At 52.5% G+C, this 23874-nt stretch overlaps 1 protein-coding gene across 1 annotated transcript in view; it reads right to left on the minus strand.

Moving 5' to 3' along the window:
* TBC1D22A (TBC1 domain family member 22A) overlaps positions 1-23874 on the minus strand; it is a 312955-nt gene that overhangs the window by 113459 nt on the left and 175622 nt on the right. The window contains exon 9 of the mRNA XM_079937136.1: positions 16079-16188. Coding sequence (XP_079793262.1) covers positions 16079-16188 — 110 coding nt within the window. The remainder of the gene's footprint in view (positions 1-16078; positions 16189-23874) is intronic.

Below are 23874 nucleotides of genomic sequence, written 5' to 3' on the forward strand. Positions count from 1 at the left end.
GGGGGAGGGGGGCCTCCAGTCAGGCAGACCTGGAATGAGAGCCCAGCTATATCACTTAGATGCTGTGTGACCTTGGCAAGTAACACCACCCGTCTGGGCTGCAGTTTCTTATCTATACAGTGAGAATGACAGTGCTGACTGGTAGGACAGCTCTGAGGCTTCAGGAAGCACTGTGAGTGGCAGGTGCATGAGGGCACAGGGACAGCAGGCCGGGTGCCCCACTGCCATCACCTGAGAACACAAATCAGCTGGAGGAGAAGGTGGCGCCCACCGTGTCCCACCCCAGGGCCTCCCCACAGAGCTGCCCTCAGGAGCCTCTGCCGGCACTCAGGGACCATTTGCAGAATGAGGGTTTCAACTGGACTCCTGCAGTGACGGACTTGCACTGCATGATATGGAAGGCAGGGTAATGACCCCCCAGAGATGTCCAGGGCACATTCCTGGAGCCAGTTAAGGGGAACAAAGGTTGCTAATCGAGGGACTGAACCAGGGACAGCATCCTGGATGGCCCAAGTGGGCCCAGTGTGACCCGGGGCCCTTGAAGGTGGAGGAGGAGACAGGAGAGTTAGCGTCAGAGATGCAAGGACGCTTGACTCGCCACCGCGGACGTGGAAGGCGGGCAAAGGCGCCACCACCCAAGCAACACAGGCTCGAAAGAGACCAAGGAGCGAATTATTCCCTGAAGCCCCAGAAGGGACGCAGCCCTGCCCACGCCCTGACCTACACGTTGATCCAGCACCCCAGGTGCGTGGCAGCCTTCCGGCCTCCAGGACGAGGAGGTAATAAACGTGTGTTTCAAGCCACGACGCGCTGCACCTGCGGGTCCTTGACCTAGAGTGAGCGCGTGCGGCCTCGGGCCCTGGCGGTTCAGGGGGGCTCCTGCTGGGCCGGTGTTGGGAGAGGATGGCTTGTCCTCAGGGAGGCACGGGGGAGGCCCCAGGACGTGGGAACAGCACTCCCGGTGCCACCCGCCCCAGGACCTGCGAGGGGGGCTCCAACGACACAGCATGGGGGAGAGGAGGACCTTCCAACAGCAGCAGCGTCGAAGGCTGAGCAGTCAGACGTGGAGGGCTCTGACTCCAGCACAGTCGGCACTCTGGGTTTAACACGCGTGCGCACACACACACACCCCTCCTAACTAGAGCAGGAATGGCAGCCACGATGACACAGAACTTAAAATGCCTGCAAGGCAACAAGGATCTTTTTCCCGCAGAAAGAGAAAATGAGTAAACTCAGCCCTAACTTCTTGCTGAGGTTTCTCCCAAGTCGATTTCAAGTGACAGCCTCTGAATCCAACTGTCACATCCCCGCGAGGGCGAAACCGAGGACAGCTCCGAGCGGTGCCCCGACTCAGAGCAACCCTGAGGTCCCACACGCGCCCTGCTCTGCGCAGGGGGACGGCGCTCCTGGGGCGGCTGCCACAGGGGCCTGGCGTGATGTGCCCTCTAGACACGGTGACAAGCTTGTGCGCTCTGCCACGCGTTGAAGGCTTGTGAAGCGAGGGCTTTCGCAGACTGGCGCTCAATGGACAGGACCTCTGGGCCCTGAAAGGCCTGTGCGTGTCCTGGTGAGACACCTGCTGAGCACAAGGTAAGCACGAGCCGTGAGCTTTCACGGACTTAGATATTAATGGGCAACGGAAATTCTGGTTTTGGACTTGAACTTACAAGGGTTGGCCTTCAAGACAATTTCTCTCTGAAACTGGGTAACACAAGGAGATTTATACTCAAATGCAGGGCAGGCTGTGTAGCTGGAAGCTTACACACTGGCATTTCACCTCATGGTGGAATTTCTGATGAGACAGGTGGAAGAGTCAAGCAGGACATAATTAAGGATGAGAAATAAACTAAGGGTGGAGGCCTTACAGATTATCGAATTAATGTTCAATTCTGACACGTTTCAAAGCCATCAGGACCAGGCTCTAACGTCCTCTCCCCGGCGTCCCAGGAGGATCCTCAAGGAGCGGGGGTTCCACTGGGGGCTGGCCTGTCCCGATGGGCTGTGGGCTCCAAGGCGGGCCATGCCCCCGGCCGAGAAGGGACCTAATGGTTATGCAAACAGCCAACTCTCAAACCCGGGGTCTGCTTCCAAGTGGAGGGAACTCAGCTGGTGCCTCTCCTGCACTATCTCCATCCCCAGAAATACTCACCCCAAGAAGGCAAGTTCAACTGCTAAGCCCGGGAGACTCAACGGCCAGTAGGTTCAGCCCTCCTTCCAGCTCTCAGCATCGGCTGCTCCCCCAGGAAGGTTACTCCCCCAGGAGTGCTGCTCCCCACAGAAAGACTGTTCCCCCAAGAAAACCGCTCCCCCGGGGAAAGCTGCTCCCCCTGGGAAGGCTGCTCCCCTAGGAAGGTTGCTCCCCCAAGAAAACCGCTCCCCCGGGGAAAGCTGCTCCCCCTGGGAAGGTTGCTCCCCTAGGGAGGCTGCTCCCCCAGGAAGGCTGCTCCCCCTGGGAAGGCTGCTCCCCCTGGGAAGGCTGCTCCCCTAGGAAGGTTGCTCCCCCAGGAATGCTGCTCCCACCCTGGGAAGGCTGCTCCCCCAGGGAAGGCTGCTCCCCTAGGAAGGCTGCTCCCCCCCACCCCCGGAAGGCTGCTTCCTGGTACAGCTCTGATGCATGTGAGGGGGTCCTGCCCAGGCCCAGCGCTGGCTCTGACAGGGTGGGTCAGCCTGAATGATCCTGGGATTCAGTCAGCCAGGTTATCTGGCTCTCACACTAAGACAGGATTTCAAGCTTCTCATTTAGAAGAAACAAAAGTTATTCTTTGGCCATCTGCCACTATTTTATTTCTCAATTTGTTCAAAACCCAGGTAGGGGAGATGAGTTCTCTTGAAAATCCAAATAATAAGAAAAGAATGACACCCGAGAGTCTAAAAAAAAAATCTGTATTGTGAAAGGACCTGAGAAGACTGACAGGTGTGGCCTTGGCATCTGGATCTAGGCAGGGGGCGGGGGGCAGAGAAGACCACCCTTCAGAAGGGGCACAGTGTGGTGGGCTGAGGATGGCCCCACAGTAGCCAGGAAGCCTTTGAAGGGCACACCAGGGACATTCCAGAGCCAGAGGCTGAGTTGGAAGGTGTGAGGGGAGAAGAATGTTCTGCGGCCTCAGGAGAGGCACTTGGCACTCAGACCACCCAGCAGGGCTCCACCAGCGCCCCTCATCTGACCGTGGGTTCTGCCCACTTCAGGCAGGGGCGCCACCCCCAGCATGCCATCCAAACCCGCGCCGGCAACGCACCTGGCACAGAAAACGTCTGCTGAATAAATGTATGACTAGGCAGGCAAAATAGGAAGTAATAAGGACGTAAATAAGAATGCGGTATATTTACAGAAATAGTAACAGTCATAATATCAACAATACTCCGTGAAAAGTAACCATGCATGTCCTTTCAAACTGAGATTTGAGTTTGTGTCTTTAAGAAACGATAGAATATGTAAAACTTATGGGTCAGAGGGAAGGAAGGAAGGTCTGAAGAATACAACGACCTTTCGGGCAATGTTTTACAGAAAGTGAAGTCCGTAGCAGACGGACTTTACCTTTCTGCTTACCTTTTTACAGAAAAAAAATAAAGAAATGCACACCAGGCTTGCCTCGCATATGCTGCCGTTCCCGCCTCACCCTCCAGCAATAACAAACAGCATTTTCTGTGCTCTTCAGAAGACAAGCAGAATAAACTCTTCTGAAGGAGCATTTCAGAGAAGAGCTGGAAGATACACTCATATCGGCTTAGCCGGAAGGACCGCAGCACCTGCCTATTAAAACTCCCAGCTCCCAGAGAATTGAGAATCCCTCTTACCTCTGACAAGGGGCTGCCCCCAGACCAGAGACGCAAGTCCTCAGCAAGTCCCACACCCCTTTCCTGGCCAGTCTCACTCTGAGAAAGCTGCTTTCTTACGCTCAAACCACACTTGCCTCCCTCACCTGCCCTGGACCTGCGACTGGAACGACTCAGCAATACAAGGCCCCACTTCAGGCACCCTGCTGATCCAGTCAGTGCAACTGATGCATCAGTCCATAGAAGACAGAACCACAGCAGACTGGGAGCTCTTCCCTCTGTGCAGGAAACACTGCCTGAGTGCCTCACACGTGAGACAATACCCCGAGGCCAGAGCAGAGACGGTGCGGAAAGCCAGGCCGCAGACTTCCATCCTGAGACAGGCCCGTGTGCAAGGTCGGCCCTCCCTCAGCCAGTGCCTGGGACCGAGCATTTCGGGTGTTCCCACCTCTCCCGAACCAGTAAGAATGGCTCGCTGGCCTCAGCTGAGCACCGTGGTTTACGCCAAGCTCCTGCTTTCGAGGTACCTGTGTGAACAGCCTCGGTACAGATCCCAGGCGCAGAGCCTCTACCGAGCTCCCGGCAGACAGTGACAACTCGTCGCTGGGGCGTTAGGCGTCTCCTGCGACTCCACCGGGGCAGGACTCCGGGCAGCTGGCGCCTGGGTCCCCCCGGGCCTTCTCCCTTGGCCGCTGCCGCTTCACAGGACTGCGCTGGGAGGAATCACGGCCGGGAGCACAGCTACATGCTGGGAGTCACGGGACCCGGGGGCAGTCCTGGGCCTCTCAACACAGTTGGGCAGGAAAACAGCACGGGCCTCCTGTCCAGAGATGACGGTCCGGTCGTTAAGCAAACGTTCATCACGCAGGCCACGCAAATGCGCATGGGGGCTGGCTGTGCCCTGGGGAGCCCGGCCGCCATGGCACAGAACGGGGGCCTGACTGAGGACCACGCAGAGGAGGTGAGGCCCGGGCCGAGACGCAGGGAGAAGGAAGCTAGGCACACTCCAGGCGTGGAATTAAGGCCAGTGCGGCGGGAGGGGCCGCAAGGAAGCTGGGGTTGATGGGAGAAGACCATTCCGAGGCTAGAAGACCACGTGGAGATAAAGGGTGAGACCCCAGCAAAGCTACAGAAGGAAGCTACTGACACGGAAATGGGGAGCCACCACGGTTACGAGATTTGCATTTGGAAAAGATGACTCTGGCTGCAAGGTGGGGCGTAACAGAAGGGGCCAGAGAGGATGCAAGAGGTCAGCTACAAGACCAAAGCCAGAATCTGGGCACGAGAACCACGAGAGCATCCCACTGGCGACGCAGTCAACCCAGGCTGTCCAGGCTCCACTCAACGAACCGTACTGCTTGGTTTTGTGAACTTGAATGTAGGGCTTCTCACTTATTCCTGTGAACTCGTTTGTTTGATTGGCTCTCAGCAGGAACTGCAGGCAGTGGAACTCATTCTGCACCTTGATCGTGTCATCGATCACATTAGCTGTCCTTCCAAGCTGAGAGGCAGTGCGTAAACTCACACCCTCCACGTCTTCGCCACGGTCTCTGGGAAGAGGGGAGAAGGACGAGGACAGAGCTCCGTGATGCCTCTCAGATGGAAGAGCATGTAAAAGTCTATCAAGGGCTTCCCTGGTGGCGCAGGTTCACTTCCTGGGCAGGGAACTAAGATCTTGCTTCAAGCCACCGCTCACTGTTGTCTCGCCAAGATCAACAGTATTTGAAGGGAGTAAGGTAAGTTATAGGTAAGTTATAAATACGTGCTATAAAAAGTAACCACTGGGCTTCCCTGGTGGCACAGTGGTTGAGAGTCCACCTGCCGATGCGGGGGACACGGGTTCGTGCCCCGGTCCGGGAGGGTCCCACATGCCGCGGAGCGGCTGGGCCCGTGAGCCACGGCCACTGAGCCTGTGCGTCCAGAGCCTGTGCTCCGCAACGGGAGAGGCCACAGCAGTGACAGGCCCGCATACCGCAAAAAAATTTTTAAAAAAATAAATAAAATAAAATTAAAAAGTAACCACTAACTAAAAGAAAAGTGGGGAGAGGAGAGATGGCCGATAAGTCAGAGTGAAAACTAACAAGAATAATAAGAAAGTCTCCCTGAGTGAAAGGAACCGGTCTCAAAAGACTACACACTGTGTGGTTCCACGGAAATGACATTCTGGAAGAGGCAAAACCATGGAGACAGTGAAAAGGCCAGTGGTTGTCAAGGGTTCAGGGAGAGGCTGAACAGGGGGAGCACAGAGGATTTTTAGGGCAGTGAAACTACTCTGTATGATACCATAATGATAGATACACGTCATTATACATTTGTCCAAACCCACAGAATGTACAGCACAGAGAGGGAACCTAATGTCAACTATGGACTTTAGTTAATAATGACATATGGATATTGGCTCATCAACTGTAACAAAGGCACCACACGAACGCAAGATGTCAATAACAGGAGAAACCTTGTGTGTGTGAGGAGGTGGCAACAGAGTACATCAAACTCTCTGTACTTTCTGCTCAATATTTCTGTAAACCTGAAACTGCCCTAAAAAACAAAGTCCATTAATTTAAAAAGTACCCAATGCGTGCAAAAGAAGGGAGGAAATAAGATGAAATGAATAGAAAATAAATAGCAAAATGGCAGCGTAAACCCCAACCATATAAATAATTACATGAATGTGAATGAACTAAACACACACTAAAAGGGTAGGAAAGCAAAATCCAACTATAAGCTGTCTACAGGAAACGTGCTTTAGATAAGAAGAGACACAAATAGATTAAAGGCAAAGGGATGCAAAAGACACACCGAGGAAATACTAACCATAAGGAAGATGGAATGGCTATATTGGCATCAGAGGAACTGGAATCCAGCACAGGGGATATAACCAGAAATAGAGGAATATTTCATAACAATAAGCATTTAAATTCATCAAGAAAACATAATCATCCTACATGTGTGTGTATCTAATAACCAAGATTCAAACAACATGAAGCAAAACCTGACAAAACTAAATGAAGAGACAAATTAACCATTAGAGTTGGAAACGCCGGAAGTCCTCACTCAGCAATTGACAGGAACAGCAGACAGAAAATCAGTAAGGATACAGAAGACAGGAGAAACACTACCTATCAACCAACATGACCTAACTGATACTTACAGAAACTTCCCCCAGCAAAGCAGAAGACACATTCTTCTCAAGGACGCATGAAACATTCATCAAGATAGACTACGTGACACATCTCAAGACACGTATCAATTAGTTTAATTACCAATTTTAGGAATTGAAGACATCACTTTAGTTCTTATAGACATTAAAAGAATTAGGGAATATTGCAAACAACAATATGTCAATAAATTAGACAATTGTTTAAAATGACCAAATTCTTTAAAATACACAAATTATCAAAACTGACAAGAAAAGAAATAGAAAATCTGGAGCCCTACCCAGAGGAGAAATCGAATTTGTACTTAAAACTTTCCCACAAAGAAAGTTCCAGGCCAAGATGGCTTCACTGTTGAATTCCATCAAGTATTTAAGAAAAACACAATACCGATCTTGCACAAACTCTTTCAGAAATCACAGGAGCATTTTATGAAATCACCATTTCCCTAATGCCAGAACAGAAAAAGAGAATACATGGAAGAAAAGAAAATGGAAGACAACACTGCCATCCCTCAGTATACAGAGGGGGTTGGTTCCAGGAGCCCCCATGGACACCAAAATCCACAGATGCTCAAGTCGCATAGTCAGCCCTCTGTATCTGCAGTGCTATATCTGTGGATTCAGCAAACCCTGGATCATGTAGTACCACCCGTATTTAATTGAGGGGGAAAAAAAAAAAGCACGTGTAAGTGGACCTGCACAGTTCAAACCTGTGTTGTTCAAGGGTCAGTTGTATTCCTCGTGAACAGAGATGTAAAACTCTTTTAAAATATATTACATACAATACAATAAAATAAAATATCAAAGAGAATCCTGAAACATATAAAAAGACTAACATCTCACGACAAAGTGGGACTTATCTCAGGAATGCAAGCTGGCTTAACATTAAAAGTTAATCAATGTCCTTCAGTACATGAACAGAGTAAGTCAGAAAAATCATATGAGCATCTATCTCAACAAAGAAAAGGCATTTGGCAAAATACTGATTCATAATTATTTAAAAGTCTCAGCAAACTATGATCTGTCTTCCAGCTCTTCTTCCACCAAGTCTTACAAATTCTATCCTCAATCTCTTCGTCCTTTATATACTGGTATTCCTCAAATGTAAAGAAAAAGACCTACCAAAATAAGGCAGAATGTTTATTAAAAATACAGACTCCTTGTCTGTGGAATTTGCACTGTCAAAACCACCCTGGTAAAGGGCATCTATGAAAAGTCAACAGCTAACATCAAAGTTAATGGTGAGCGCCTAAATGTTTCACCCTCTCCACCAATACCTGGAAGGAGGTAGAAATGTCTGCTCTCATCACTTCCGTTCAACATTGTACTTGAGGTCCTTGACAATGCAAAAAGGCAAGAAGAGGAAACAAAAGCCAGACATATTACACAGAAAGAAGTAAAATTCTGTTCATTTGTAGGTGACATGATTGTGCACACAGAAAATCCTAAGGCATCTACCCAAAAGCTCCTAAAACTAACAAGTGAATTTAGCAAGATTACAAGAAACAAGGTGTGGCATATATTTTCCACAACAACCTCTCTTATCCCATATATTCTTTTATGATGTGACCAGGGCACTCCTGCATCAAGAGATGGAGTCTAATCTCCCTCTCTTTAAAGTAGGCTTATGACTCCTTCACCCAAAAGAGTAGAGTGGAAGTGATATTATGCGACTTCTGAGGTTCAGTCATGAAAAAGTGCAACTTATACCTTGCTTTCTGGAAGTCTAACTGGGAGCCTGAACCATTATGTCAGAAGTCTGACTTTCCTAAGGCCACCGTGCCGTGAGGACGTTAAGCCACATGGAGAGGCCATGCGTGGGCAGCTCAATCTAGTCTCAGTCGTAGAGTCGTCCAAGCCCAGGCACCACACACTTAAAAGGGTGAGACTGCAGATGACTCCAGTCCCCAGGCATCAACTTGTGCCAGCTTTCAAGCCGTCTCACCGAGGCGCCAGACGCCGTGGTGCACAGACAGAGGTTCGTGGTGTGTCCTGACTGAAATCCTGACCAACAGGATCTGTGAGAGTGATAAAACAGTTGTTCTAAGTCAGGAAGTTTTGGAGTCATTTGTTACACAACAATAGGAACTGGAAAACTGTCAGTTTACAAAACTCAATTGTATTTGTACAAAACTATCAGTAAAAATCAAAAAAACAAAATTTACCAAGAAAGCTATACCATTTAAAGGAGCATCAAAAAAAAAATCTAGAAACAAATTTAACAAAAGATGAGCAAAACCCATACACTGAAAACTACAAAATGTTTATTAGGGTAAGTTAAAGAACATTTAAATAAATTTAAAACTATACCATGCTTACGGACTAGAATAAATTAACACTGTTAATACTGTTAATTCTGGGACAACTGACACATAGATTCAAAATATAATTCCATTCTAAATCCCAGGCCGTAAGGCTTTTTTGGTAGGAAATGGCTGATGATAAACTTTATATAAAAATGCAAAGGACCGGGCTTCCCTGGTGGCGCAGTGGTTGAGAGTCCGCCTGCCGATGCAGGGGACGCGGGTTCGTGCCCCGGTCTGGGAAGAGTCCACGTGCCGCAGAGCGGCTGGGCCCGTGAGCCATGGCCGCTGAGGCTGCGCGTCCGGAGCCTGTGCTCCGCAGCGGGAGAGGCCACAACAGTGAGAGGCCCGCGTACCACAAAAAAAAAAAAAAAAAAAAAAATGCAAAGGACCAACTACTGAAGCCCACACGCCTAGAGCCCGTGCTCCGCCACAAGAGAAGCCACCGCAATGAGAAGCCCGCACACAGCAACGCGTTGAAGACCCAACGCAGCCAAAAATAAATAAATAAATAAATAGTTTTTTTTTTAAGTGTATATTGACAAGCTACAAACTTGGGACAAAATATTCTCGTCCCCTCTCTCGATATGGATACAGATATAGATATATAGACACCGTACGGTCAGGCCACTCAAGATGGCTGTTCTCTTGCTCTCTGTACGTCCCTGCTGGACCAGCGCCTGCTTCACCCACACCTGCTCAAGTGACTGACCTTCCTTCATACTTGCCCCAGGCCCCAGCTAGTGACTGTTCTTATCAAAGGGGCCATGAAGGGGGCGTGCCTCTCTGCTGGTTTCCCTGGTAACTGACAAGCCCACCTGAGGTCAATTCCCCCTGAAACTGGCAACGTCCCCTTCCCCCAGGAGTGAAGACAGCCGCCATGTCCTGCCCACTGCCTGCCGCACGTGGTGAGGCATTGCTCCAGGAGCTAAGCTCCCCCATCCATTAAACCGTGGATGTCTCTGTTGCTGACTCCAGGCTCTTTCCTCGCTCTTAAAGCTGGGCAAGTACAGGCCTTGCAAGCCTGTGGAGTGAAGCCCAACAATATAGATACACACGCATGCACACACACACACACACACACACACACACACACACACACACAACTGCTAACCAGCAGAAATAAAACAGGGCCGTGCAACGCCAGTGAGGATGTGCGGCAGCCAGACCTTAGTGCTGATGGGTTTATGAAACAGCGCAACCAATTCGGAGAAAAGATCTGGAGGTTTTCCATAAAAACTAAGTATAGCCCTACGCCACTACCCAGCAAGTCCACTCCTAAGTACTGACCCAAGAGACAGAAACACACGTCAACGAGAGCACGACTACACGAGTGTTCACGGAAACTTCACCCCTCACAGCCGAAGACCGGAAACAGCCCTGGCTTCCACCAACTGGAGGATGTTTAAACAACTGTGATAGATTCACACGATGGAGCACCGCTTTGTAATTAACAGGAATGAACGACTCACCCAGGCAACAACATGGATTTCACTGTTTTCAATGCTACTGTAAATTGATTTTTTTAATCTTCATTTTTACACTGGCGCACAATAACTCACTCTTAATGAATCTTCTGCTTCAGCCCAGTAACCCACACATTCTTGTCTACTTAATAAACGTTTCTAAAATGTTGCCAAGAGTCCTCACTGTTACCGACTGGAGCTCTAACATCACAGCTCTGAAGGCGCTTCCACCCCGCGCACGACGCCTCTGGATGCGAGACAGGAACGTGCCACGTGGAGCGGGCGCTCCGGCCCCTCGCTGCCCACCCGCGGGCCGGGCACGGGGTCTGGCTCTGCGCTCTCCTCCTGCTGCTCCGCTGTCCCTTCCAGCTGGAGACTCCTGATGTGTCAAGGCCACGTAAGCATCCTCTCCACCACCTTCCCAAGCGACGCACCGGCCCTCTGTTCTCTTTCCTTGGAGTTCGGTTGAGAGGCGGCAACAGATCGAGGTTCTGGAACCTTCTGGGATCCTGGGCCACCTTCTGAGCGTGCCTCGGGCCGCTCTCCTTTTCGGAGCAGAACCTTCTCCAAGGGCTCCCTGTGCAGGCTCTGGTTCCCTGTGATACGTCGTCCCTTTTCTCCCCCTGGCTAACTCACAGCAGCTGTATTTGAGGGACCACCCCGCCCCCCGCAAGACAGTGTCCCCTCCAGCCCCCAGTCACAGGTCTGGTCATTCCGGGCCTTTCTCTGCCAGATACTACACCACCACGTTTCCGGCCTTTCCTCTGGCAAGTTCCAAGATAATATCATCACTTTCCCCAATATTCCCATCCCTTCCACTCCAGCAACCAGTTCTTAGAATTGAGTAATTCTTCCCCAAGGAAAGAAAATGTAAATGGCTGATTATAAAAGGCAACAGTCCTTTTCTACTCAAAGAGGCTGTCCTGCTAAGTAATGAATCTGAGAGTAATACTATGACTGCAGGGCAGGCAAGTATGGAAGCCGTAACTCAAGAGGGGAGAGCTCCCCGACAACCCTGGCGTCATACCGTTAGTGAAATGAGAAGGCTGGCAAAGGCCCAGGAATAATCCCCGAGAAGCCAGAGAAGGGCTCGCCCACCTGGACTGGGACCTGGGCCTGCCCTGCCCCGGCGCCGCAGCAGAGGCCTTCGGGCAGCTTCCTCCCTCAGAAAGCACACGGGCACTCTCCTCCTCGGCCCCAAGGCCCAGGTCCTGCTGGCCTGTCGCAAGGCGGTCCTCTGTAAAGAAGCAGCCCAGCAGCTGCACTGGCTCACACGGCCTTTGGTGACCTAACCAAAAAGCACCTCCAAAGGCGGCATTAGAAAGACACGATCCGTGAAACCACTGGAAGAAATAACGGCCCACCAAATTTTTTTTTTGGCCACGCTGCGTGGCTTGTGGGATCTTAGTTCCCCGACCAGGGATTGAACCCAGGCCACAGCAGTGAAAGCGCTGAGTCCTAACCACTGGACCGCCAGGGAATTCCCCCACCAAATTATTTTTAAAAATTAAATCTCTGGGGCTTCCCTGGTGGCACAGTGGTTGAGAGTCCACCTGCCGATGCAGGGGACACGGGTTCGTGCCCCGGTCCGGGAAGATCCCACATGCCACAGAGCGGCTAGGCCCGTGAGCCGTGGCCGCTGAGTCTGCGCGTCCAGAGCCTGTGCTCCGCAACGGGAGAGGCCACGGCAGTGAGAGGCCCACGTACCGCCAAAAAAAAAAAAAAAAAAAAAATTAAATCTCTGGCTGGACTCCTCACGTCGTACCTGAGGACAATCGACCTCATTATGAGACCCGAGCGTGGCTCTATCCCGCCAATGAGACGGGAAAGCCCACGTCGGGGCCCTCCACCTCACGTTCCCAGTGGCCCCACTGGGAACATGCAGTCAACTCACGATGCCCAGGATCCAAGGAGCAGGACACGGGCAGACAGACCCACTGTGGTAGGATCCCAAGTCCAGGGCACAGCTCCCCCAGCCCCAGCCGACGTTCACTCGCAGCGTACTTTCTCCGTCTTGTACTTTTCCTCTTGTGAGCTCACCCCGGGGGCCCCCCCATGAGAGCATCTCTCCCTGCGGGGTTGCAGCTCCCACGGTGCTGAGCCAGCCGCTGGGCTCCCTGGGACCCTTTCAAGCAGCCTGTGAGGTGCAAACTCGCTCATAATGATACTGAGGCATCATCTACCTCTGTCGCCGTGTTGGCATTTGCTGTCATGCTACGGAAGTGGTGGCAAGTAGAAGTGCTGGCTCGCGGCACAGACCAAGGCAGCGTCCACAACCGTACTCAATGCCACACTCTCGTGGTTTAGAAAGAGGCAGTTTCACTTAAGGATGTCCTGGGTGACACAGGAAAGTTCCTAATCTTATGATTAGTATTGGGTTGAATCTTGACCCTTGATAAACATCTTTTCAGTGTTCTATGGCAAAAATGGGAAGCACGTGTAAAGCTCTGGAGACGTGCACCCAAAAACATTGATTTCTTCCAGAAAAGCAATTTTTGGTGCAATTCTCTGAGCTGAGAGCAGAACTGGATACATTTTCCAAGAGAAAACGTACTTGAAAGAATGACCAACAGGCAAATTGGTTATTCAAACTTGGGTATCTGGCAGACCTTTTCTCAAAAATGAACAAAGTTACCCTGTCACCTCAAGGGAACCAATTCACAGTGTTTGCTGCCAATAATAATGTTTGCACTTTTAAGCCCAAATCTGAATTTTAGAGAACTTTTCTCCACCACTCTGGGCTTGACAGTTCCTTATGAGACGGTGGTAACACTAACAAAGGTGATTTTTTGATACTGTATGATGAGACGCACCAATGTTTAGAAGATCTGCATACCTCGGGCATCCAGGATTTTCCAGTGACCAGTGTCTGATGTGACAGAACCATGCGTGTGTAAACGATCTATTCCTAGTGCAAGACAGGTCAATGGAGATTACTGTGACTGAGCACAAAACGTCCACTGAGATGACTTCACATTCACACTGCATGACCTTTAAGAAACTACCACCTGTTCGGCTGTGGTCCAGTATTAAAGGGAAAACATATTACAGCAGGTTGACTGGAGAAACACGTATGAGAATTCAGCTGTCTTCTGTCAAGGCACGTAAAGCAAAACCATGCCTTTCTTCTCACTAAACATTTTTGTTTGGGAAAATATTCATTTATCATAAAAATATGTTATTTATAATAGCATACAATGGGTTTATGACACCTGGTCCATGTTTCCTCTTGATTTTAAGTCAGTTCATATCCTCACACTTATCCAAACTACAATGGCGAGAGTACTTGCACACACTGAAAAGTCCCCCACGGAGCTCGCATGGGGTCACGGGGGATGGCCTCACCTAAGGGAATTACAGAAGAGCCCCCCAAACTCCCTGGATGCTGGTAATGGGCATCGCTGAACGCTTGCTCACGTGAGGATCTCGTGGAATCAGTCGTGAGCATGTGACAGAAAGACAGACGGCTGCCGTTGGCCTGGCGTGCGTGGTAATCTCACACACACACACACACACACACACACACACACACACGCCAGAGAAGCATTATGCCTTCCACACAGCACCCTTGTCAAGAAACCATTTCATCAGACAACGAATCTCAGGTGAAAAATGAAAAGCCAGTATCGGTTTCATTGTACAGCTGATTTTATTTACAAGTAGAAGCCGGATAATCTTGTATTTAAATAGCAGAAGTTCCACCGCTCATGAGCAGAAAAGTGACATCTGAAATTTATAAGAAGTTTCAGATTATGATTCAACCTCCTTTCCAAGGAGGAAAAGAGTCTTAAGTTTTGGGAGAAAGACTGAAAAATATGAAAACATTAGCAGAGTAGAGAAATGATGAATTGATGCTGGGGCCAAAATCTGTCGCCAGCAGGCACATTTTTCTTTACAAGATACAAAATCAGTCAGGAGGAGTTCTGATGGGCTCTCAGATACAAGCTTTCTATTGTTCATCTCCAGAAAGGGCTTCTGCTTTCTCTTTGTCAATTCCTAAGTTATCAAGGGGAATGGGAACCCACACAGTTTGCTTCAGAAGAATCGTCCTAGCTGATTTATTCAAATTAAATCTCAGGGCCTCACTCAGCCTTCAGATGACATCATAGAAAAACCTTGCTTGGGCCATTTCCATCCAATCAAGCAGCTTAGCTGAGGCCTCTCCAGTGGGCGGCGTCAGGAACGCCTGTTATTACAACAGCTCAGGAAAAGCCAAAGCTGGTGGGAAACGCCTGTGACGAGCGCATCCGCAACACCAGTCCTCTCTCTTCAGGTGGAAGGGCCTTCCTTACCTGGGACAAAGGGATCCTGGCAGAACCCAAGGCCCCCGCACAGCGTCCATCCTGTGGCGGCCATCTTCGGACCGTCCTCCAGTGAGTGACCGGAACGAACCTCAGACCAAAACCCTGCCCCAGGCTCTTCCTCTCCTCTGTTGGCAAATTCACGGTCCCCCTCCAGGTCCCACTCTCCCCGCATGCGTGTCGTCGGAGCGTGGTTTATGCCTTGTGCCGCAGCGCTCACACCTCTCCCCTTCACCCCACAGTGAGCCCGGGAGCTCGGCCCTAAATCCCTTCTCCCGCCCCAGAGTGGGTGCAGCCCCGGCCACAGGCAAGCGTCTGGCAAAGCTGTGTGGGCACCAGACAAGCCTAAAATGGCCACAGCTGGCTCGAGGGCCGTCTACCTACCGCGGCCACTTCCCGCCACACGCAAGGCTCCAGCCCATCTTCCTGCTCTTGACCTGCCAACGTCCTCCTCCCCGGGCACTGTGTGTGAGTTTCCCCCTGATTTAGGGGAATGGATGATTCCATAAAACCATCCCAGGCCCCGGAAGACTCCGGCTTTCCAGGGAGAATCCCAGCCAGGGGCCCAGCTGACACCAGGTCCAGTAGAAGCCCCAGCCACGGGGGGCAGGATGCCCTCCAGCTCATGCTTCCCTCTGGGACCCGGCAGCGTCACTTGTCCTTGAGCGCTGAGATCCCTGACCCGAGGCGGGCGGGGATGGTGGGGCTGGCCGCTGACGGCCCGGTGTCACGGAGGCGGAGCCAAGGCCTTTAAGTCTGACGCCCTTTAAGAGGCGGGTTCCTCTGAACACAGTTCACGCAGACAGTGAAACGGCTCGTCAACGACGCCCCGCGCTGGGGGGCAGGACCACAGTCACCGGCGGCCGAGTGGGGTGGGGTGGGGGGTGGGGGCGGGGGGGGTGGAATACCCGCGGGGATCGGACTCTGCAGGGGGGGCCTGGTCCCTCCGAGCCCTGCGCTGTGCCCTCCAACCGGCTCCAGAGGCACGTGTGCGCCCGCAGACACACAGTCACCCTGAGGAGTATGAACTCCGCCAGAGGGACGCCACTGGGGGGGTCGCTGCCTCCGGGGGCTCACCTGGATGCCGTCCAGCAGCCGGCTCATGCACCAGTACGTGTCGGCCTCCACGTTGCGCAGCGCGTCCGCAGGCACGCAGGAGACGTCAGCGGTGTCCACGTCCTCCTCATCTGTGCCGCGGGGCAGGGGAAAGACAGGGAGCCGTCAGCCCACGGGGTGAACGAGGATGTGCGCTCCGCCGGCAGGACCCGCCTCCCCACGCCCGCCCGTTCTCCTCGCTCTAGCTAGATGACTTGGCATCTTCCACCTCATCGCTTAATGGTTCTCAATTTTAATACCTAATGAGTTGCAGATAATTCATATTCTGAATCCTCTCCAATTAATTAACATAATTAACATATTGTAAATCACTGCTTCTCAGGCATTTCACATCCTAATAAGAGAGGACCGAAAATATCAATTTATTACTTATTCCTCACTGAGGTCTGAACGTTTTTTCCTAAGATTTCTAAAATTCTGCTTCTCATATATTCACATATTAATTCAGTAACAACCCCTCTAAAAACCCGTTTCCAAGGTTAGAGTTCCCAAAACCACACTGCGTAAATACTTCTATGCTATGAGCAAACACCAAGAAAGCAAAAACACAGATGTGTTTGAAAGAAAGAATAGGCAATGGTGCTCTAAATAATTTCCTCCTCCAAGCATAAAAAATCTAATGAGAAAGCATAACTTAAAAGCTTTAAAATGCAAAACAGATGCCTAATTGAAATGGCTTATCAGACATTTGAAGAAATTAACTTTAGATCCTTATAAAAACTGCTATCATCCGTCATAATAACACTCATAAAATTTTTTTTAAAAATTGTGCATCCTATTCTTTTAACTTTATTTACTTTTGTTGTATTGTGCTAATGTGCATGGCAACTTTGCAAGGAAAATGTTCTTCAAGAAAAGAAACATTTCAGCCCAGAATATATTTAGAAAGTTTTAAGTGGGTAAAAATGACAATAATCATAATAATGATAACTGCTAACATTTACTGAGTGGTTATTAGATGCCAGGCACTCTTCTTCATGTTTTAAACACATTAACTCTATTACGGCCACCATTGCACCCCTTGGGAAATGGGGTACAGAGAAACAACGAGCCGGCCCGGTGGCAGCCTGGTAAGGAGTGGGGTCAGGGTGTGGACCCGCCATCCGTCCCGGAGCCCGGACTCGTAACTGCTCCCACAGAGCAGGCCAGCCCTCCGCACCTGTGCACACCTCACACCCGGGCTTCGATCGCTTCCCCAGCAGCAGCCCGACACGGCCTGACTCCCACCAGGTGCTGGGCTGGGAGAGCCGCCTGTGAACACCCTCCCACTCCGTCCTCTGTTCACAGCGGAAATCGGAAAGTAAAACAGGGAGGGTCCTTCCAGGCCAGCACTCCGTGGGGAAACCAACCAGCTGGGGCCTCCACGGGGGGCTCAGGAGCCCAGACAGGAGGCCACGGCCCTGGACACACATCCAACCGGGCACAGCCTCACGGCCGTGTAGACCACACAGCAGATCCAACTTCTAATGACCGCGTCTCCCTGGAAGCACGTCTGTCCTTCTGTGCAAAGGAAAACAGCACTCTTACCTCCCTTCCTTCATCTGCTCCCCCTCATTCGCGCAACGAGTTTTTTTGTTGGTTTGGTTCGGTTTGGAGGGTTATTTTATTGAGATATAACGCACGAACCGTAAAGCTCACCCCTTTAAAGGGTACCACTCAGTGGGCTAGTATATTCACAGGGTTGGGTAACCATCACCACGATCTAATTCCAGAACATTTTCATCGCCCCAGACAAACCCTGACCTCATTAGCAGTCACTCCCCATTCCCCCTGCCCCTCCCAGCCCCCAGTAGCCACCAGGCTGCGTCCTGCCCCCATGGATGTGCCTGTGTGGACATCTCACCTCAGTGGAATCACAGGACACGTGGCCTTTCATGTCTGGCTTCTCTCACTGAGCACGATGTTTCCAAGGGTCACCGTGTCGTAGCCTGTGACCGTGCTTCCCTCCTTTCTATGGTATAATAACTTTCCACCGTATGGATGGGCCACACTGTGTTTATCCCCCGCCCCTCGGTGGTCACTGGGTCATCCCCACGTCGAGGCAAAGTGACGAGAGGCAGCAGGCCCTCCCTGTGTCCCTAAACTCCGGACCCTTGGGCACAGAGACGAGGAGGAACAAACGCCCCCAAGAAGCTGGTGGGTTAAAGGGGAAAACAACTTAAAAATGGAAAACAGAAACATTTAGGTACCAGCCACCCGGGTGATGGGGGAAGGGTGGGTTACTCGGACCCAGGCTGTGCGCTCAGTCAAGGCCCTGGCAGGCAGACCCAGGCGGCCCTGTCCCCTTCCCTGTGACATGGGACTGGGATGAAGAGTGCACCGGGGCCAGCCCTGAGCTCCCCTCTGCCCGAGTGCGCCCGTGAACCTGCACCAGCCCAGCTGCCCCCCTCCGGGGCTGGGGCCCTCCCTCCTGCACGGGGCACCGCTCTGCCCGCCGGGCTGGCCCAGCAAGGCGCCCGGCCTCGGAACTCTGCAATCCCAGGAGGCTCCCTATGCCCACACGCCCTGAGCACACCCTGGGATGGAGGCCCACCTGATTCTGCACATGGCCTGGCTCCGGAATTTCTCGTGGCAGCCGAGGCGGGAGGTGTCATCACCGCCAGTTCACAGATGGGGTTCACTGCCCTGCGCTGTAAGGGCTGCCCTGCACCGGGTCCCACCCGTCACGACGCCCTTCCTGCTGCAAGATCAAGTTCGCAGACAGGAGTGCAAGTCACCTCGTCGGGGCGGAGACCTGCTCGCTGGGAAACTCGATTCAGCCTCCCCCCAAACTAGTGCAGAGCTGGATTTATTTTCCGTTCTCAGGGGACCGCGTTGACGATAATCAGAGGGCTCCTCTGGAGGCCTTCCGTCCACGTACCCTCTTTCAAGGGCCTTCAAAGCACTGAGACACTTCCTCAGCTATAAGAAAAGGCAAGCGGGGGACTAAAGCCCTCCCCAGACCTCAGGCTCCTGTCCTGGGTCACAAGCAGCGGGGCTGCCTCAGCCCGGGTCCGCGGGGTGTGGGCAGGAGCCTGGGTGAGTTTTCTTCGTCTGTTTAGCTGGCTTATTATTTTATCCCAGGAAATATCGGTGTCCTTTCTCACAACGGGCCATTTGGTACTCTTGGATGTAATGAAGGAATGGCATTTAACTCAGACAGCCCCTATGCTAATCTGTCTTGGAAAAGCCGAGAGAATCGGAATGGCCCTTATTGTCAGAATGAGATAACGACCCCCCGTATTTTTTCAGGGGAGCACAGAGAGCAGTGCAGTTAGAGCCGAGGGATGGGCCCAGGAGCGCCCCTAGCGGGGCACAGGAAACAGGGCACTGCTGGTTCCGAGTGGGCTCAGCTGGACCTAACCACGAACAAAAGAGCAGGTGCGGTACAGGCTCGGTCTGGTAGAGGCTAAGCTACTCACCCCCCAGAGAGTCCACACCACGGGGCAGGGACGAGCTCTCAGGGTCAAGACCATCTGAGCCCAAGGGTGCACACCTGCCACCAGAGCTCACTCACTGCCTGGGACAGCCCGCGAGTCAGGGTGGGGGCGACCAGGAGGGGAGGAAACCCAAACACGGAGCCGCCCCACTCTGCACAGGCCCAAGAAGTCTGGGCTTCAGGCCGGCGGCCATGTAGCCCACGCCAGGTGGGACTCAGTGACAGCGGAGAGGCCGGAAGTAAGGCCGTCAGCCAAGACCAATGAGAGAGACCCACGGAAGTGAGGCTTCCCGGGCCATCCCGGGGTTCAAAGGAAGAAACGACCCAAAGGGAAAAAATGATCAATTGACAGGTACAGGAGAGCAGACAGGCCCAGGCCAGCAGCAGACGGAGGTGAGGCGTAAGTAACAACGTGGCTGTGGCTGTGACTCTGGGACCTGGGGGGTTGGGCCATTCTGACACAACCCGAGAAGATGCTCCACGCGGGAGGGGGGCGCAGCACAGGCCCCCAGGGCGGGGGCAGGGCCCACACAGCCTCCCCACTCCCCACCCTGCAGGGCTGGGAGCCAGGACCGCTGGGGACTCACCGTGGCAACATGTAAAGGTTACTTAAAATAACGGAATGTAAACCAAACTGTTTCGTCAAAAAACAGACTCGATTCTCTGTCTTGCATTTATCTTCTAATCACAAACAAACAGTAACGCTGGCATGAGTAACACTGCACCCAGCCCTCCTCCCCACGTTATCCACGACACCTCCCTTCAGGGGCCAGGCCCTGTACCCCGGGGACACCACGTTGAGGAAGGTGACCCCAGAGAGCCCTCAGAGTGCCAGGGAGGACGACAAGGCTAACCCAAGGGGCGCCTGGGTGAGGCAGAAAAGGCGCTGACCGCCACAGCCCTGGGCAGTAGATCAGGAGTCCCAAGTGGACCACAACCAAATACAAAGGCACAGGACGTAAACGCAGACACTTAATCAAAAAGAACCTCACTTGTCTCCTTAGATCACAGAAAACCTTCAGGGGATGATTTAAGTAAATTCTTTGAAAACGCTGCCCTGCCATATGCTTGTTTAAAAAGCAGTTTGTAAAACAATCCCATCTTTACCCACAACTCCATTTATATGGAAAACTCCACCGCTGCACGTCTGCGTAGATGTGCACACGGAGAACACTGCTCAGAGGGACGCCACGGAGAACCGTGGGTGCCCCGGGGTGTGACTGATGGGGTAGGAAACTATCGCTCTTTATTCTCTACGGAAGGGTACAGGGTAGAAAGAGAACATCCATTTTCACAATGCAGTTATTTTAGCAATAGGGGAAAAAATGTTGGTTAAGCCATTGGGATAGTTTAACTGAAGTCTGTCTCTTCCACAGGTAAATAACCCTAGAGAAAAAGTGCCCAACGGTGGTGGTGCTGTAAACGGTCTGAGAAGCTCACAGGGTGTTTGGGGGTCGGAGTGATTAGAGTGAGGGGACCCGCTGGCATTCAGTGGGTGGGGCCAGTGCTAGCCAGCCTCTGCCAGACTGGGCAGGTGGGCAGGTGGGCGGGTGGGTGGATGGGCAGATAAGGAAACTATTAAAAGAATGGCAGGTGCTCAGCCTGGTCAGGAGAAAACCACACAGGGATATAACTGCTGCTGTGAGATACCCCAAAACCTGCCTTAGGCAAATAGAGAGCAGAGACTTCCTGTCCGTGTTTCCATGTCCAGGAGATAGACAGCATCAGTGGATAGATGAACAGGCAGGCTGATGAGCTCAAAACCCTAGGACACTGCGATGACGAGGGTGCCCACCATTGACGGACGGACGGGCGGACCGAGTGTTGCGCCTGAGTCTCCGCAGCGCGTCCTCTGGTGCCGGGGCCGTTTCATCTGAAAACAGCCCGCTGAGGAGAACACCCACACCCGACGGACACAGGGCCTGTGGGCAGGGAGCGGGCCGGGAAGGGCGGAGCCCAGAGGCTGTGCTGGTCCCCTCGGTGTCGCCGCCGCTCTGGACGGGCCGGGCACCGGGGCCTCTGACTGCGTGTGGAGAGGAGGAAGGAGCCCTGGTCCCTAACCTCCCTGCACGGCAACAGCTCTAGAAAAGCAGGACCTCGTGCGTAAGAAACAATCCCCTGTCCCCGCCCCCGTGGGACTGCCGCACAAGCTCACCGAGCTTTCCGTCTCCTGGGGGCGGGATTCCCATGGCCTCCTCCCTAACTGGAAAGGGGAAATTGCTCAGTTTAAACAGCGCTGGGACCATCACGGGATTCCAGGACAGCGATCGCCAGCGCGGGCTGGACAGCGGCCTCATTGAGCACGAGGTGTGGGGAAGAGCGCCGGCCCTGCTGGGGAACAGCGAGGGCAGGGAGGGGACCAACGCTGTTGTTACGACTACGTCCATCACCCCCTGTGCACGAGCCCTGCGATAAACCTCTTCACATAATTAGAAGCTTAGCTGGTAATCGAAAATAGTCCCTTCTGTGTGAGCAAGCTGGACCGTTCTCCTGTCTAAGCTGCTGCATCCTCAACTTGGGAGTTGTAAATTTGAAACCCTGACACTTTGATGATGGAGACTCCAGCACTTAATTACACAGATTTGGGCTCCAATGTAGGGAAAAATCCTGCTTTGGCCAGAGTAGTGTCACAACTCAAGGCTGTAAATTCACGAAACTCCTTGGCCCGGCAAAAAGAACGGATGCTACAATCAGATTGGCTGAGCAGCAGGAATGCTCAATTCTAACGTAAATAACGTTCAACGCAAGGTCACGGACTACACCCTGTCAGAATGTCCAATTCTGTGACGTGGTTGAAGACCCGCAGCCCGCAGTCCCGGGCACACGTGGGTGGATGGGCTGTCAGCAGACAAGGGGTAACAGATCAAGGAAAAAGCAAGGACCACGCGCTCCCCCCCGGTCAGGCAAGACGGCACCACTGGGCCACACTCAACTGTCAACCTCCGGCCCTGAGAGGGACCCCAGTGACAAGGATCGACCTTCTCTCACCAACAACAGGCTCTGTTTCCGTCCCACCCCACCCCAAGCACACCCCCCATCGGGGCTTCCGGTGTCACAGACGTGCAGCCCCAAGCGGAAGGCACGCTCTCGGGAACAGGACAGAGGCGGGGCCGGGCAGCTACTGGTCTCTTCCTATAACAACACGGGTACCTGATCCCCAGGGGAAAGGGCCTCCTGGCAACACGGGAAAACGGCAGTGGTGGTGTGGGTAAGGAGCCCAAGAGTGAACGGAAATTTCTGTATCTTTAGTGACCCTTGTTTTCATAATGTCCTTTTGGCAAAAGAAAAATTTTTAATCTCGTAACATTCTTTTAGCTTGAAGGGATCTTTGATTTTTTTCATAATTCTGTGAGCAAGAGTTTTTGGTAACAGAAACGCTACTGGTGGAAATACTGATTGATTCTGTTAACTTGTATTGAGCACTTGTATGTGCAAGAAAACGTGGGGATGGTTGGCAGGTGAAGACGAAACCAAGAACCACCCGCGGAGCCTGGAGGAAGAGGGCACCGGTGCACGCGCTCGTCCACGGACACGCTCCCTCACTCATTCTGCTTATCGGCCTTATTTATTGATAACATTTGTTGACCTGATTTATCTCTAGGGAGATGCAATTCACATGGCCGTGTCTGTGAACGAAGAACCAGCCAACTGGAGAGTGAGCAGGGACAAGGGGCAGACAGCGCAGGTTCAGAAGAGCACAGAGAACCTGACCCCCGGGGAGGCGTGAGCAGGGGAGACGTGGCATCCGAACTGGGCCTGGGAAGACGCAGAGCAGAGCACACAGTGACGGGAAAGAAGGTGACGTGAGGGAGGGGCCTCAGGAGGCAGAGCCAGGAAGCTGCACGGGCGTCTGCACAATTAGGCAGGACAAGAGGTGGTGAGGATCCTGATTCCGTGGCCCCCGGCGGCAGGCTCCAAAGCCAGACTTCCTCAGCGGGAAGGGGAGCCGTGGAGACACCTGTGCATCGGCGTCTGCACGCAGGGGGGTGGGGGGCGCAGGGACCTGATGGAGGGACAGCACTGTGGACAGGAAGACAAGGCCAGAGGCGGGGGAGATGCTCCCAAACAGAGCGTGTGAACCTCAGCCGCCACAGAGGCTCACATGAGATCCTGGGCCGCATCACTCATGTCTCCCGTTGGTAAAGTCACTGCCAGAAAACAGATCAACTCCACACCATGAAATGCCAGGTGCTGGACCACCTGCTGCAGAGGACAGGCGGCAGGCCAGGACGCGGCAACGCCCCGCGGCACTTCCTCCATGGCACGTGTCACGAGCTGTGTCACTCCCTACTGCTTTACCTGTGTGCTCTGTCTCCCCACTGCAGTAAGAGCCCCTGGA

Source organism: Stenella coeruleoalba (genome assembly GCF_951394435.1).
Source record: "Stenella coeruleoalba genome assembly, chromosome: 11".
Lineage (NCBI taxonomy): Eukaryota > Metazoa > Chordata > Mammalia > Artiodactyla > Delphinidae > Stenella > Stenella coeruleoalba.